The sequence below is a fragment of the Falco cherrug genome, chromosome 4 (genome assembly GCF_023634085.1).
Source record: "Falco cherrug isolate bFalChe1 chromosome 4, bFalChe1.pri, whole genome shotgun sequence".
NCBI classification, from domain to species: domain Eukaryota; kingdom Metazoa; phylum Chordata; class Aves; order Falconiformes; family Falconidae; genus Falco; species Falco cherrug.
In genome coordinates this window covers 26,834,814-26,851,023 of record NC_073700.1, presented here as the reverse complement: position 1 = coordinate 26,851,023, position 16,210 = coordinate 26,834,814, and the positions used below count along the sequence as shown (strand labels likewise).

The window sequence follows — 16,210 nt, the reverse complement described above, 5'->3', positions numbered from 1 at the left end:
ACGCTGATTGGACGCACCGCTGCTGGCCGCGGAGGCGGGGACGCTGATTGGACGCACCGCTGCTGGCCGCGGAGGCGGGGACGCTGATTGGACGCGCCGCTGCTGGCCGCGGAGGCGGGGACGCTGATTGGACGCGCCGCGCCGCCGCTGGCTGCGATGTAGCCGAAGCCGCCCGGCGCGGCCCGGGGACGGCGCTGCAGGTCGGCCGGGGCGCGGGGCGGGGGACGGGGGACGCGGGGTCCCCTCCGCCGTGTCCCCTGTGCCCCCGCCGTGCTCCGTATTCCCGGCAGTGCGGGCCCGGCTGGCAGCGGGGGAGGCCGAGCCCCGCCGTGAGACCGGAGCGGCCCAGCACCGGCGCCGCTGTGGGACCTGCGCCTGCACGGGGGGACAGCGGTAAGGGGGGGGGGAGCCGTGCGGTGACACTGGTGCCACGGTACAGCTGCAGCCCTGCCGGGTACCCCGCGCCCTGCCCGCCCCCGCCGCGGCCCTTCGCTGCCCGGGGGGCTGTGCCCATCAGGTTGCGCAGGCTGGGGGCTGTGCCCATCCTGGGGGCGCCGTGCCCATCTCGGGAGTGCTGTGCCCATCCTGGGGGTGCACAGGCTGGGGGCTGTGCCCATCCTGGGGGCGCCGTGCCCATCTCGGGAGTGCTGTGCCCATCCTGGGGGTGCACAGGCTGGGGGCTGTGCCCATCCTGGGGGTGCCGTGCCCATCTCGGGAGTGCTGTGCCCATCCTGGGGGTGCACAGGCTGGGGGCTGTGCCCATCCTGGGGGCGCCGTGCCCATCTCGGGAGTGCTGTGCCCATCCTGGGGGTGCACAGGCTGGGGGCTGTGCCCATCCTGGGGGTGCCGTGCCCATCTCGGGAGTGCTGTGCCCATCCTGGGGGTGCACAGGCTGGGGGCTGTGCCCATCCTGGGGGCGCCGTGCCCATCTCGGGAGTGCTGTGCCCATCCTGGGGGTGCACAGGCTGGGGGCTGTGCTCATCCTGGGGGTGCCGTGCCCATCCTGTGGGTGCTCAGGCTGGGGGGCTGTGCCCATCCTGGGGGTGCTCAGGCTGGGGGGCTGTGCCCATCCCAGCGGCACAGGCAGCCCGAGGCCCTTCCCACCCTGCTCACCCCCCCTCCCCTCATGTTCTCCGCAGGGCTCTGACCATGGAGCCGGGCACCATCGACAACCTGTCCATCCTGTACCAGAGCTCTGACTTCATCGTGGTCAACAAGCACTGGGACATCCGCATCGACAGCAAGATGTGGTACGAGACGCTGACGCTGCAGAGCCAGCTCAAGTACCGCTTCCCCGAGCTGGCCGACCCCGACACCTACTACGGCTTCAGGTGAGCAGCCAGGCACCACGGCGGGCTCTGTCCTGCCCGCGAGCAGCCAGCCTTGGCTGGGGACACTGCCCGGGGATGCTCCCCCGCCTCCCGTCTCCTCTCCAGGTTCTGCCACCAACTCGACTTCTCCACCAGCGGGGCCCTGTGCGTCGCGCTCAACAAAGCGGCAGCGGGAAGCGCCTACAAGTGTTTTAAAGACCGGCTGGTGACCAAAGCCTATCTGGCCCTGGTAAGCCCCCGCCTCAGCCCTGCTCCTGGACCTGACTTCGGTTTTGCTGCGCTGCAGCTCAGCCTCTGTGTCCCAGCATCCCGCCCCGGTGAGGATCCGTTTGCAACCGGCTTTCTGCCCTGCAGGTCCGGGGCCACGTCAGCCAGAGCCGAATGACGATCCGCTACGCCATCGGGAAGAACACCACCGAGGGCATGACCCACATGATGTGCATCGACGGGACGGAGGGTGAGCGGCTCCCACACCCTGCCTGCGCTGCCCACACCACCCGGGCCACGCGGGGGGAGCTGACCCCCCTGTGGGTCTCCTTGCAGGCTGCGAAAACCCCAAGCCTTGCCAGTCGGAGCTGATCGTGCTGGAGCACGGGTCCTACAGCGGAGACCCCGTGACCAAAGTGCTGCTGCAGCCGCTGACAGGTGGGGACTCGGGGCTGGGGCGGCGCGGGGGGCTGCTGCCCCAGCAGCTCTGAGGTGGCCCCTGGGGCCAGGACCCGCACTTGCAGCCCTGGGCTTTGGCATGGGCACGTGGTGCAAAGGCAGGGAGCCGAGAGCTGCTGAGCTCAGAGGGTTCTCTGCCTGGGGGGACAAATGTCATCGGGTATGTGGTCACCTCACACCGCTGTGCCCTCAAGGAGGGTTCCAAGGATAACCTGTGTCCCTGATTCCTCCGCTCCCACTGTCCCCTCAGGGCGGACCCATCAGCTGCGGGTTCACTGCAGCGCCATCGGCCACCCCATCGTGGGGGACTTCACCTACAGCCACAAGAAGGACAGCAGTCCCTACAGGATGATGCTCCACGCCTACTACCTGCGCATCCCCACCGGCAAGGAGCTCATCGAGGTCTGTGCGCCCGACCCTTTTGTCACCGCGATGGACAGCAACTGGGTGCCCCACCACGTCACCCACCGGCTGGATGAGACCATCCAGGAGCTGAAGGACAAGATGATGCAGAAGGGGGAAGAGGAGGAGAGCCAAGAAGCCGTGCTTGGTGGCAGAGAAGAGGAAGCACCGAGCGAAGCCAAGAGCCCGGAGACAGAGGAGCAGCGAGCCCGGTGTGAGCAGTGGTTGGCCGAGTGGGCTTTGGAGTGAGCACAAACCACGTCTCTGCATTTCCAGCCCAACGCTCCATTTTTGTCTCAGTGGGTCCCTGCAGAGCCCAGCGCTGACTCCACATCTGCACTTTCTGTATTCCATGGCTTCCCTCACTTCTGGGGCTGAGATTAGGCAGATTTTAGCAGCGATTAGGATGGGTTTATTTTTTAATGTACACATCATCCATCTGGCCAGCGGATGCCCCTTTCCTAATTCTGGGCCTCAGCAGCAGAGTCAATGTGTCACGTACCAGCTTAGAGTGACCCCAAAGCTTTCCGTCGCTGTCCCGGGGCTCAGGCGCAGCCGGGGTGGGTGGCACGGACACTGCCTTTGCCATGAGCACGATGGACGTATCTGTGAACCCTCAGCGCTGGGATGCCAAAATGCAGTCCAGCAGAGGGAGGGGAGAACATGCCGTGTGCAGCTTCGATGTCCATGTCCCCTGTTCCCATTCCCTCCGCTCCATCCCGCTGCACTCAATGCACACACGTCGTGTGGGAGGTGGGAGATCAGGGGGCTGAAGTGCAGCCTGGGGGCACCGGCAGCCCCTAGTCCTGGGGGGGTCCTGCACAGTGGCTGCAGGAGGGGTCCCTGCCCACACACTCACCTTCCTCCCTCAGCCCGCATGTAGGCTTTTTTAAAGGTTTGTTGAGGGTGAGTGAGTTGACACGAATGGATTTTAAACTTTTTTCAAATTTCTATGAGAAGAATCTCATCTTTTAGCAGTTCTGAAATACGGGTGGCCTCTAAAACGAGTGTATTTTTAGTACTTCTGTGGTCGGATAGCCAGCAGCCCAAAGCTTTTGTAATAGATCTTAATACTCCTTCTACTTGCATTGCCTTTTTTAGCATCCACTTTTACCCTGAGCGTGGATGTCACCCCTGCTGAGGCGGGTCAGAAGACACAAGTCCCCTTCTGCTTTACCCAGACAAGGGGGTCTAAGCGTCATGTTTTGGTCCCGGTGCGTGGCTCCTCACTGGCAGGTTGCTGCAGGGGTGTCAGCACTGGAGGGTGCCGGGGGCAGGTCCTTCGGGTGGGCAGTTTGGGAGGGCCTCGGGGCAGCAAGGGCAGCCGAGGCAATGCTTGAAGCTGAAAGAAAGGCTGAGGACTGATGCGAGGAGTGGGGAGCAGCTCAGCTCTCGTGCTGGCGCTTTGCAAGATGCCAAGAAGAGTTTCTCTGGAAATGCCCTTGCTTTGCTGGTTGGCATTGTGCCGCTTCGCTCTCTCCTTCCCACTCTGCTTGTCTGCGGCAGCCCTTAGAGGACATTTGGAAAAGGAAGGGAGCAGGGAGCTGTGCGGGCCGGGGTGGGACCGGGGTGCTGGAGCCCACTGCATACACAGCAGCTCCCCGGGGGATTTGGCACCGAGCCACCACATCAGCACGTGCCCAGCGTTACTGTCATCCCACGAGCCCCGTCCCATTTAAAACGCACCTGTGAGTGGTTTCACACAACTAATACTCCTACCCTGAGAGAGAGTAAAACAGCACAGCCCTCTCGTGGGTGAATGCGCTGTGAGGGTCATTGACACCCCGTGGGGTATTGCACCTCCTGTCCCTTGTGTCCCCGGGTGCTGGTGGGTGCAAGCTCACCGTGCTGCGGCATGCGGCCGGGCACCGGGTAGCCGTCACCTCCCCTTAGCTGTCATGGCTTGGTGCTACATGCTGCCAAGCGTGTGGTACACGGCTCTGCAGGCACCAGCTGGGCACTGAGCGGGGATCGCAGGCTCACGAGCTGCTGGCAGAGGGTTCAGGGAGGGTTGGAGGAGCAGGAGCTCCGACTCCTTCCTCCCCAGTCCCATCCCATCTCCCAGGAGTGGCCAGGGAGGGGAGAGGCAGCCGTAGGCAGGTCCCAAAGCTGTAAATTAATACCGTGAACCTGTTTACCAAAGAATAAATATGGGTGACGTGCACGGGAGATCCTGAAATATTATGGGTGAGTTTTGCAGTCCCTCCCTTCCCGTGGGCCCTGCTGTGAGAACGGTCCCCACAGTGTGACAGGGGACATGTCCAGGACGAGGCTGCCCGTGGGGCTGGCGGTCACTGGGGTGGTTCATGGGGACACACCAGTGCCCACACAGGGGGATGCTGATGGACCATCATCACTGGGGGCTGGCACCCAGTGCTCGCCCTGCCATCTGCATTGAGGAGCCCCTGCACCACCCATCAGCTTTCGCACGTTGCACTTGTGCCCAGAGTTGCAGAAACCAGAGATAAATGTGTATTTTCCTTACCCTGCAGAGGTGTTTTCCAGTTGCCCTTCCCCGGGTCCCCTCCTGTGCCGCGTTCAGTCCTGCTCCCTCCTCTGCCGTCCCTGCCACAGGGCCTTTTGCTGCATCATCCGTGAATCCACTCAAGCGTTTGGACGGGGGGGTTGTGATGGGGTGTGTGTCTGTGACGTTCTGTACAGCTTGCAAAAACCCTTATTTCTTGCTGCTCGTTACCGTAGTAAACCATTACCTGTGATCCTGCAGTTGGCCCTCTGGTCTCTCAATCCTTGGCACATTGCTGCGGTGCCCAGGGCTTCCAAGAATGAGCCCAGACCGGCACAGCGGGAGCAGCCCAGGGCTCCAACCTGGCCAACCTGTTGTCTGAGCACCCAATCATCCTCGCTCTGCTGAAATTCCCTGGCCGAAACCACCCAGAGCCCTCCTGGGTTTAGTAACAGACAGAGAACCAGGTGCCCGAGGCAGTGGGGGCAGATGCCGCTGCCCTGGCCTGTCCCCTGCCTGTCCCTGCCCACTGCCCACCCTGGCTAACACCAGTGGCTGGGATCGTCCTGACCCAAAGAGCAGAGGCAGAAGACAAACTGCTGATTTTGGGACACTGCAGCTCCTCCTGGCCAGGAGATGGGGGAGTGGTCCTGGGGCTGCCCGTGTTTGGGGGGCGCAGGGAAAGCTGCGGCCGCTGTGATTCCCGTATAATTCTTGTACATCAACAGTCATTCCTCAGGTTGGAACAGCTGGAGAAGTGAGCGAAGACCCAAAGGAATTATTCGCAGCCTTCAGCTTGTGAGATTTTTTAAGCTTATAAAGCTGGCGAGGCAGGGAAGCGGCTGGCTAAGCGGAGGGAGTGTCTGTGTCTGCACCTGCACCGCGCAGGGACCTGCAGCCGGAGCCCACCACGGAGCCACCCAGGGGAAGGGGCTTGGGCTGATGCTTCCCAGCATGTTCAGGTTTGGGGTGGATGCTCCTGTGCCTGCTCCTCCTGAGGCTGTTTCAGGGCTCCGTGGGGACACGGTGGACGCGCTGACCTGCAAAGGGGCCCCCATGTGCCCCCGCCCTCCTGCTCCAGCCACCTCTGGCCGGCAAGCCCACGGCAGGGGCTGTGTCCCACCAGCAGCCTCGTACCAAACAAGTTTCTGTCATTTTACCACTCCAACAAGAGCTATTTTTACAGTAAATCTTTCCAAAATAGAAACCAGAAACACCCACAGGCGATGACCAAGCCCAGGTGCTGCAGGACCGGTTGCTCGGTGGGGGACAGGGATGGGGACAAGAGCTGGGAGCACCAGGGGATGGCAAACCCCACTCAGCACCACGCCGGCAGGGCCAGGGACCCTTTGCAAAGGCTGATGCCCCCAAACCCAGCCGAGCAGGTGGTACAGGCAGCCGGCCAGCCCTGCTGACTGCTCTCACCCTTCCCTTTTCCCAGGACAAATGCTCAGATAACGTTTGCTGCTGCAAAGCATCGGGCTCATCCCAGTTTTCATCACACAGCCTCGGAAAGGCTTTGCTTCCTTTTTTTGGTCTCCTTCTTCGTGGCATGTGCTGGATGGCATTGCAGGGCATGGTCAGAGACTGCAGGGTGGAAGGTGTAAAAAAGGAAATGGGATTGTCTGTGATTGAGGCAAAAAGGACAGGCGCAAGGGAAGCACCTCCTGGAGGGGTGCTGAGCCCATCACCGAGGACCCCTCTGTTCTGCACCCGTTGCTGTATAAAATACATTCCCGAATAGCTCAGAGGTTTTTCACTCACTGGGAGGACCTTTGTCTCCATCAGAAATTACCACACCAGAGGATTTAACTCATTTGTCGCAAAGTTCAAAGTGACCTTTGAGAAAGAAGAAAAAACCCAACCCCAAACCCAGAAGAGAAAGCAGCTTTACCAAACAGTGTTGAGAAACGGCCCCGTCACACCCCGTTTTCAGAGCAACATCCCCACCCCGCAGCAGATAAGTGCCGAGCCGTCCCAGTGCTGCCCATCCCCGGCCACCGCAGGTGGGTGAGCACCTTGCTGGATCCTCCTCGCTGAGCCAAATACCCCTGGACAGAGCGACTCGGCAAGGCCACCGGTGGGATTTGGGGAACATATTGAGACTTAGTGGGAAAACTACTCACATCTGGTGCCAAGGGCAATAAGCTAATTGCTCTGGGCAGCCCATCGATGGCACTTCTAGGATGGGGGGTTATTCTCTATCGGGGGTTTCTAGCTAAGGGATGGGGAGTTGGGTACAGGGGGAAGGCAATGCCTGCTGGTGCTCCTCCACTGGGTCACACTGGATTTCTCCCAGTCTGTGCTGGTATGGTCCCATGCGGAGCCAGGGGATGGACAGGGACCCTGTCCCTGCAGGGCACAGGTGGGAGCAGGGCTTTGGTGTCAGGGAGGACAAGTTATTGTGGAGTTTCTTTTAATGATGGACGGAGAATGAAATTTTGTTTTCTGTTATACAGGACTTAAAATCTCTCCCTCGGTTGTGGAGGGGTTGTGCTGGCACTTGCAGAGCACGGGGGGCACGCTGACCCCGGACTGAGGGGGCTCCCACAGCTCCAGCCCCAGTACTGGACCAGAGAATCGGCTGCAGGACCCCTCAGCGCCTTCCCAGCCCGGCCAGCACCGAGCACCTCGCACCGTCCCGAGCGTGGGACACGGCTCCCACCTGTGCGCTGAGCTTGCCTGACCTGTGCCAAGGACAAAGCCCTGGCACGAGCAGCATGGTGCGGGCAGCCCCGGCCCCAGCAGCCGTCGCTCTCTGCCTCTGTGAGTTACCTGCGAGTTACATCTTGTCCCCCTAAGGCTGACCCTGCCCCAGGACCCCCTTCCACCCCCCGGCCCTGGGGATGCTCCAGCTGCTTCTCATTCCCAACCGGCACTGCCTGCGCTCTGCCTCCTGCTCCCGCCGGCATCCCCGGGCAGCGGGAGCTTTTCCCAGCTGCAGTGGCAGGGCGTTGGGCATCGCACAGACGGATTTCAGGGGGCAGATCCTACGTGCCTGCTAGCTGTCCCCTAAACCCACCCGGAGCCCCCTGGGTTGCCTGGGCTGGCGCAGGCTGCAGGGCGCTGCAGGGGCTGCTTTCCGCACGGTGCTCCCCAGCACTTACTAAACATTATTAAATTGATGAAAATAAGGTCCTTTCCAGACTTTAACCCTGGAGCTGCCTTAGAACAGCCCCCGACCACCTGCGCGTAGGGTCGCAGGTGCTGGTAATGTGGATGCTTTATAACCGGCTCCCGCTTCGTTGCAGGTTTCTCCGCAGACCTCGTGAAAGCCGCAGTGGTGAGTCACCGCCAGCTGCTCCGGCAGCTCCCAACACGCCAGGGCTTTGCCAAAACCTCACAGCTGGTGCCGGCAGTGGCAGAGCTGCTGCAGTTCCCCCAGCCCTTGGCTCCAGGGAGGCAAAGCTGTGGCCTCGCCACTGTCCCCGTCCATCTCCCATCCCATCCCTTGTTCACCCGCTGCCCAGCAGCCTCCCTGCCCTGCTCCCAAACCGAGGGCTGGGAGCCTAAACGTGCTGGGCACCTGGCTGTCGCCCCAGCTCCGGGAAGCAAGGACAGACCCGTCGCTGAAGGGTCCTCACTGCTGAGAGCAGCTGTGGTGGCTTTTGTCCCCATGCGTAACCCAGGGCGGCCTCAGGATGCTGCGGTTCCCGGCTCCCTGGGGTTTGCAGGGAGCAGCAGCTGGTCTGGGTGCTCCAGCCGGATCAGATCCCATTCCCCGCTTGGTCCCTGCATTTCAAAGCCTTTCCCATTCCTTGCTGGGGCTGAGCATCCCCCCACCCTCCTCCCCAGGCCGCCCTGACCATCGGAGCTGTCCTGTCTGCCACAGAGCAACACAGCGAGTAAGTACCAGCCCCAGCCGGGGACTCTGACAGGCAGGGGGAGTCTTGGGGGGTGCAGGCAGTGGGGCTGGCATGGTAGATGTTGCATTTCTCCCCACATCCCTGTGACAGGTCACTGGGGCTGGGAGAGGATTTACAGCCTTGTGCAGCCGGTTTGGTGCTGGCACCCAGGCTGGGATTTCAGCTGCATCGGCTTTTGTTGTAGCACAAACACACCAAGAATTTCCTTTCTTTTACGGGGCTGACACAGATGTACCAGGAGCCTCCCCGCAGCTAAAAGCCAGGCTCTGCTGGCTTCAATCTCTCTCCCAAAGCCTGGGGTATGGTGGGCACCTCTGCCACCTGCCTGGCCGTAGGGTGAACATCCTGACGCCTGCAGGGTATCCCCTTGGCAGCGCCCCAGCGCTGCCATCAGGGGACTTTCTCATGAGACCCCGTGTTATTCCCACTTACCCCATGCAGAGTGGTCAGAGTGAAGGGCGATTTCCCAAGGGAACTGGTGGGTTTGTCCTCCACGGGGAGCTAAAGCAGATGGTGAAATGTAACTGCTTTTCCCCAATGCAGCCTCTCAGCGCCGGCCCTGCAAAGCTTCCAGTGCATCCCAGCCAGCGACCTGCCTGCTGCCGACATCCTCGCCTTTGCCCAGGGACTGCAAAACAGAACAGCAGAGCTGAGCAGCGCCCAGGTGGGCAGGGGCAGGAGTGGGGCATGCAACCCCCCGGAGCCTGACAGGGCATGGGGAGCCGGGGGGTGCCGGGGCGAAGGGGCTCTCACCACCTTGGCATTGACAAGACGAGCCTCTCTCCGCCCAGCTGTCCTGCCTGGCCAGGCTGCTCGCTGCCAGGAACCTGACGGCTGATTTTGGCCAGTACCCACCAGACCTGCTGCTCTTCTTCGAGTGAGTATCGAGGGCGGCACACGGCTGCAGTTTTGGGGCTGAATCACACCACGCGGTGCTGGCCAGTGCGGCCCTGGCACAGCCCGGGCATGCGGGAGCTCTGCGGTGGGGGAAGAGTTAACCTCTGCAGGCACCTCCAGACCCGAATGGGGCATCTGCATCCCTGCAGACCCCCCGGTCCTCTCCTCACCCTACTCCTCTCTGAGGCTGGGGCCAGGCTGGCCATGGCATGGGGCGCACGGGGATGGTCCATGCCCGAGCCATCCTCCCCAGGGTAGGAGACCCCCAGCCCCACGCAACCCAGCAGCTCATTGCTCAGAAAGCCACAACAGTTTAAAACTACTTTCCCCATGCCCACAAAAACCACAAATTAAAGATCTCCTGCCTGGACACGAGGAGCCTCTTTGTCCCCGACTCTTGCTCCCTTGCAGTTTGACCGAGGTGCGTGGTGGGACCTGCGGAGCGTTTTATGCCCGGGCTTCCCGCGGGAACCTGGACCTGCTGCCCAGGGGCTCAGCCCGGCGGACAGGGCTGCTGCGTGGGGCGCTGGCCTGCCTGGTGAGTGGGGGCTGAGCCGGGGCGGCCAGGGCCCCCCCAGGGGCAGCCAGGGTCCCCCGTGCCCCTCGCCAGGCGTTTGCACAAGGGCTGGTTTGACTCTGCCAGGGGGTGAGGAGCAGCCGCCTGCGCCCAGAGCAGCTCAACAGCCTCGGGGCACTGGTGTGCGACATGGAGCCAGAGACCATCGTGGCCTCAGACCCCAGCGTCCTGGAGAGCCTGAAGCTCTGCCCAGCGCTCACAGCGGCCCAGCGAGATGCCCTCAACGCCGTGCTCCTTGGGGGGGGCACAGTGTATGGGTAAGGAGCCTTCATCTGCTCTGGTGGGGGTGGGGGTGGGCAATGAGCAGGAGGGATGGTGCCCGTGGGAGGCTGAGCTGGTCCTTCTCCCAATGACCACAGGGATCCTTCAAGCTGGGATTTACAGACTCTGCAAAATCTGGGGCCGCTCGTGCTGGCTTTGAACCAGACCACGCTGAACTTGGTGGCTGAGGTAAGCCCCCTCCTTGGGACCCCAGGGTGAGCTGCCCTCAGCCAGGCCAGCCCCGAGGCTGCGGGACCCAGCACCCCCTGCCCCCCCGGCAGGCAGCACGGGAGGCTTTCGGCAGCAGCATCACGGCTGCGTACGGCAGCCAAGGACGTTCCCAGCGGCAGAAATCCCTGACCCTCCTCAGGGCCTTCGCGGCAGCATCAGCTTCCCGTCCCAGGCTGAAGCGGAGCACGGACCGTGAGTGTTTCCCTTCGCGGTGGCCAGTCTGGACCAGCTCAGAGCTCTTGGGGGGTGTAGTACCCCCGGTGTGGGTTAGCATCTGGGCACCCGCAGGGAGGGGGACAGGAGTGGGCAGAAAGCGGTGGGATTCCCATAACATAACTGGGGTGATGGGGGAAATGTCCTTCCAGCACCTGGGAGCGGGAATATGGCAGCAGCAGCCGGGAAGGAGCCGGCAGGGGAGCAAACCCAGGCCAGGGCAGCGCCAGGGTGGGCTGCGGCACGACCGGAGGGTGCTGGTGGGCGATGTGGGAAAGGGCTCACCTTGCCAGACCGTTCCGAGTTGCCTTTGACAGGAGAAAGCATTTGTGCCTGCAGAAACAGCACCCGCTTCCGCAGGAATAGCTTTAAGGAAAGCAAGCAAACAAGGGTCTTCGTGGGCTGGGGGGCCAGCGGGTGGGAGGATGACTCGCGGTCCCAGCCGGTGGCCTGAGCCACGTCACTGCCATTCCCTGTTCCTTCACCAGGTTCTCCTGAGGGGCTGGTGGGACCCCGTGGCAGGACCGGGGCGGGGGGGAGGCCGCCTGGTGACCTGCTCCCGCTGCCCGCAGGCTGCCTGTCCGCGCCCATCACGGCCAGCACCATCGCTGGCCCCTTCTTACTCATCGACTACGACACCAGGGAGCAGTTCGACCTGTGCCTGAGCAATGAGGTTTTAAAAGCAAACCTGGGGGCTCTGCTGGAACAGCCGCTCACCGTGGAGTACCTCCTGGTCGTGAAAGCGAAGCTGGAGCAGGTGACGGTGGCACAGGGCAGGAGCCCCCCCGCCGCCCCCCTGTTAGCATGGGCACGCTGCGGGACAGGCAGGACCTGCTGTGCTGCGTCGCCAGCTGCGGGGATGAAGGCACCCAGGAGGTTCTTTGCACCCATTTCTGCCTTCTTTTCCCTTCCCTGACCCTCTTTTCTGCCCTGCTGGCCTGACCCTACAGATTTACCCTTCGGGGATCCCAGAGGAGCAGCTGAAGCTGTTGGGGCCACTGTCCCGCCAGTACACGGTGCAGGAGATCAGTCTGTGGCCGGTGACATCCAGTGACACGCTCTCAGCCCTGCTCAACCCCTCGGATGGCAAGTGGGGAGCTCCCCAGGTAAACCCACAGCACCAGCGGGGGATGGGAACCCAAACGGGGACCGCATGGTGCCCGAGCCCAGCCAGGGGCAAAGGTGTTGCCCGAGCGTGGCACAGCGGTTTTGCAGCACACACGTTTCTACCAGCAGCATCTTCCTTCCCTGCCAGCGTGCAACCACTGAACTTTGTTTCCCAGGTCCAGCAGCTGCTCAGCAGATACCTGACACTGGGAGGCACCTTGACTGGGCCCTTGCTTCGGAAAATCGGTGGAAGACACCTGTGTAATCTGCAGGAGGAGCGGATCAATCAAATATCTCCAGAAGCGATCCAGTAAGCCGCTTTTTAGGGATGCTGTTCAGTCCTGTGAAGCCCCTGGGACCTCGGGGGAAGCGGGCGGTTGGATGGCAGGTCCCCACCTCCGTTTTACCTCTGCCCACTCGCGGGCAGCAGGGTGGCATGGCTGCGTCCCGCTCCCACCCCTGCCCCAGCCACTGGCACTGGAGTGGGGACAGACCACTCATCTCCCCTGGCCGACGAAAGGGCTTTAGTTGTGGTTTGGAGTGGTGCCCCCAGCTCTAACCTGTGACTTTCCCTGCCCCAGGACTGCTGGACAATTAAACATTTCTTCTTGCTCTCAAACCAAGAAGGACCAACTCTACAGAAAAGCCCGGGTGGCCTTTGCTGGCCAGGCTGGCACCAGGGCGTATTACTGCCGGATCTGGCCCTACCTGGGTAGGTGTTCCAGCCTCTGCCCTCCTTCCCATGGCGCCTGAGGTTCGATATCTCTTCCTTGGCCGGGGGGTTTAGCCACGCTAGAGACATGCCTAGCAGTCTCCAAACCCCCTCCAAAAGCGTTGGAAGCGTTTCACGTGTCTAGGTGCGCCATGTGCTTTCTTTAAAGGTGGAGCTCCAGCAAAGGACCTGAAGGATCTGGCTCAAGCTGGCGTTGCCATAGACATGGACATGGACACCTTTCTTGCCCTAAATCCCAACGAACTGCAGGTACGTTCCCGGTACGCTGCTGCCCTTTTCCCTGCTGAAGGGCAGAGCTAGTCGAGGGCTGAGCAGCGGGGTTTGAGGCTGGAGCCCCATCAGATCACCAATTCTCTATTTTTTTTTTACCTTTTAAAATTTTTGTTTGGAAGTTATTACTTGCTCTGCAGTCCTGTTAGAAAAGCGTTTTGTAGCAATGCCGGCTGTGAGGATTAACAAAGATGACGCTGTATGTGTGCTGCAGAAACTCAGCGTCGTGGATGTGAAAAATTTGCTGGGGGAAAACCTCCCTTCCCTGAAGGAAGCTGAGAACGAGACCTCGGTGATGCGCTGGGTGAAGAGACAGTCCCAGCGGGAACTGGACTGCACCCTGGGAATCGGCCTGCAAGGGGGAACGGAGGAACCCGGTCCCACAAGGACGGCTCCCCCTCCTCACCCCACTGCCTCGGCCAGTATCACCCCCACAGCCACCATCCCCGTGCCCACCACCCTCCCCACTGTTGCCATTAGCAGCCCCCCCCCCGCTAATTCAAGTACCAGCCCCCACAAGGCTCCCACCCCCAGCGCTCTCAGCCCAGCCCCCCCCAAGAGCACTCCCCCCAACGCTTACACCGCTGCCACCTCCGCTGCCAGACCTGCTCTGACCACCAGCTCCATCATCCCATGCTCCATCCACCAGTCTGCCACCTCACATAAGGCCACCCCCTCCTCTGTCAAGCCCAATGCCACCTCTCCCAGCTCTGTCCCACTCCCTGCTCTCACACGCAGGGCCACCACCAGCGCTAGTGCTGGTACCACCCCTAACACCAGCACCCCACTGGTGTCCATGAACCCCCCAGCACCCGGGGGTACCACCCACCCCGCTCCTGCCACTCGTCACACTGTCATGCCCAGCACCCTTGTCCCCAACTCCACCTCTGCCACTGCAGCCACAGAAACAAACCTCCCTTCCCACAAACCCACCCCGACCCCCAACTCTACCGTCTCCACCCAGAAGAGTGTCACCTCATCGACGACAACACTGCTTTGCAAGACCGGTGCCCCTCCGGCATTGCTTGGCCCCTCTTCCACCACCCGCAGCGGTGAAACCACTAAAAAACCACCCGTAGATGTGCCAGAGCCACCGAGGCCAACACCCGGCGGGTACATCAACCTGCAGCCTGAAGCTGGTAAGGTGTGAATGTTCGGCGTCGGGAAAGGCTTACGAACCGCTGGTGAGGCACAAGCCTTCACTGACAAGCAACAGCCGATCTACCTTGCTCCTGGGCCAGATTTAATACCGGTGCGCTGTTGCCCCACACAGCTGCTGGCTGGGCAGGTAGTGACGTGTCTCTGCAGGGCATTACAGCCCCTGGGTCTGGAGCGTACTGCCTTCAGACCCTGTGCGCTCTCAAGTCTGGCGAGGTGCACCTTAAGATGTCTCATCACCTTCTGAGCATCCACCGCTTTGCAGAGAGCTGGAGTAATTCCGTTAATGCCAAGGCACGGTACTATTTTTCACAAGGCAAGGACACGGCCTTCCATCTTTTAGCTGCACGTAGTGTTTCTGACTAGGCATCGCTGTAAAGTGCTAAAATCTTTTTTTAGTCCTTTAACCTAACAGAGCTACACTGGTTGCTTTCATGACTCAAACAGATTTACTCCTGCTTTATGCTGGTGAAGGTAAGACTCAGTCCTGCTGCCTACTCCTGGCCAGGTGACATTTATAACCGGGGTGCAGGCATGGTAATGCCACAAAAGACAGAAAAGCGTTGTCCTGACACGGGCGATTCTTCAGGGTATCTGAATCGCAAAGCAACCCTACTGCCCTCACAGCTCACGCATGCTCTTCACCTGGATAATCCAATTCTTTCTGTGTTCTCCACCTAGGATCAGGATCCAGACTCTCTTCCTGCCTACTGCACGTGCTGACTACCGCCGTGGGAAGCTCACTGCTGCGAGGGCTTCTCTGACACTGCCACCTCTAGCACCATACTCACTACATCCTTCCTTTAATTTTCACCATCCTGCAAAATAACGGGGCTGGCAAATTCCCTGCTGAAAAGCAGAAACCCAGGAAAAGAACAGAGTTTGTCCATTTGATACCAGCACAGAATTTTATTACTTTTGAGGATGGGCAATGAAAGGAGGACAGCTATTTTTCCAGCCCAAAACAGCCCAACAGGTACTTACTAGCTAGTTACTCTACATAATAAAATCACCAGCAATATTGACTGGTCTGACAATGTCTTAATGCTGACAGCAGGCCCAGATCTGCCAGCTCTACTCACACTGAGTGGTATTTTCCTTCTAAGCAGTCCCACTGTGGTCTGTCGAAACACTGGGACAACTCAGGGATTCGAGTTACTGGCCGTTGCAAAAGCAGCACAATATGGTGCAGCAACACAGTCTGAAAGCTGAGAGATACACTAAATCGCATTTAACTTGTTTCATGAACTTAGGAGATTTTTTTTTTTATCAAGATTTCCTCAAACTACGCAAAGCCTAGTTATAGGGATGATTAACTGGAGACAGTTTATCTTGATTACTGTTGCAATGCTGTATAATAAAACATCAATCGACTTTTTTTCCCCCTAATGAAATGTGTTCTTTGATGTGCTTTTAGTGCTTTGTATTGCAGTTTTTCTACCTAGGTTAAGTCTAAACAGTTTCCACTTTTTTTGGTCTGACTTCATTCATTATCTAGTGTCTCCTCCTCTAAAGCTCTACTACGAGAAAGCGTTTCCCCTTCCAACTTACACATCTTCCACTTACTAGTCCCATTCTCCATGGGCTGAGGACACTATTGCATGCCATTTGCTGAGACTGTGTCAAGGCATGATGAAACATATCAAGATTGTTATCAGGGGATCAATGCTGTTAAAAACGCAGACTGTCTTGCTTACACCCGGCTCTCTTGCACCCTAGCTAGTGCCCCAGCACCATGGGATGCAGGCAGCCTCTTGCCACCCAGAAGTCTGCAGTGAAGGACAGACCAGGGATATCCTGTTCTCCTTCTGCACAGCATGGACAATGGACATTTATAGTGTCTTTGCAGGCAGGCTCTCCTCCTGGGGGAAAAGGGGGATTTCAGGGACTGGATACAGGTTGCACTGAGGCTTTTTTGAACAGAAATTCCCAATGAATCTAGTACAAAGTTCTTATACCCTCCCCATGAGAAAGCTGAGAACAGCCTCAGCTCTTTAGTGTTGAGTAATCAACACCAAAGAAAATTAACAGGCA

The 16,210-nt window shown here is 59.9% G+C and overlaps 2 protein-coding genes across 2 annotated transcripts; both read left to right on the top strand.

The window, feature by feature from the left end:
- The first annotated feature begins 135 nt into the window (after nt 1-135).
- Nucleotides 136-5,123, top strand: RPUSD1 (RNA pseudouridine synthase domain containing 1). The gene is made up of 6 exons (XM_055709710.1): nt 136-393; nt 1,140-1,331; nt 1,437-1,560; nt 1,686-1,788; nt 1,875-1,976; nt 2,248-5,123. The coding sequence occupies exons 2-6, from the start codon at nt 1,150-1,152 to the stop codon at nt 2,646-2,648; spliced, it is 912 nt and encodes a 303-aa protein (XP_055565685.1). The 5' UTR covers nt 136-393; nt 1,140-1,149; the 3' UTR covers nt 2,649-5,123.
- Nucleotides 5,124-7,324: 2,201 nt separating this feature from the next.
- Nucleotides 7,325-16,193, top strand: LOC102060041 (mesothelin-like protein). The gene is made up of 16 exons (XM_055706575.1): nt 7,325-7,629; nt 8,115-8,146; nt 8,659-8,708; nt 9,273-9,393; nt 9,521-9,606; nt 10,038-10,164; nt 10,270-10,460; nt 10,563-10,653; nt 10,746-10,891; nt 11,449-11,665; nt 11,859-12,014; nt 12,192-12,325; nt 12,597-12,727; nt 12,897-12,997; nt 13,233-14,157; nt 14,858-16,193. The coding sequence occupies exons 1-16, from the start codon at nt 7,584-7,586 to the stop codon at nt 14,938-14,940; spliced, it is 2,637 nt and encodes an 878-aa protein (XP_055562550.1). The 5' UTR covers nt 7,325-7,583; the 3' UTR covers nt 14,941-16,193.
- The last annotated feature ends 17 nt before the right edge of the window (nt 16,194-16,210 follow it).

Bases quoted from the DNA above. Each gene is read 5' to 3' on its own strand.
- RPUSD1 (XM_055709710.1), top strand. From the start codon at position 1,150: ATGGAGCCGGGCACCATCGACAACCTGTCCATCCTGTACCAGAGCTCT. The intron at 1,332-1,436 runs GTGAGCAGCCAG...TCTCCTCTCCAG, and splicing joins GACACCTACTACGGCTTCAG to GTTCTGCCACCAACTCGACT. The intron at 1,977-2,247 runs GTGGGGACTCGG...CTGTCCCCTCAG, and splicing joins GCTGCTGCAGCCGCTGACAG to GGCGGACCCATCAGCTGCGG.
- LOC102060041 (XM_055706575.1), top strand. From the start codon at position 7,584: ATGGTGCGGGCAGCCCCGGCCCCAGCAGCCGTCGCTCTCTGCCTCT. The intron at 9,607-10,037 runs GTGAGTATCGAG...GCTCCCTTGCAG, and splicing joins GACCTGCTGCTCTTCTTCGA to TTTGACCGAGGTGCGTGGTG. The intron at 10,165-10,269 runs GTGAGTGGGGGC...TGACTCTGCCAG, and splicing joins GTGGGGCGCTGGCCTGCCTG to GGGGTGAGGAGCAGCCGCCT.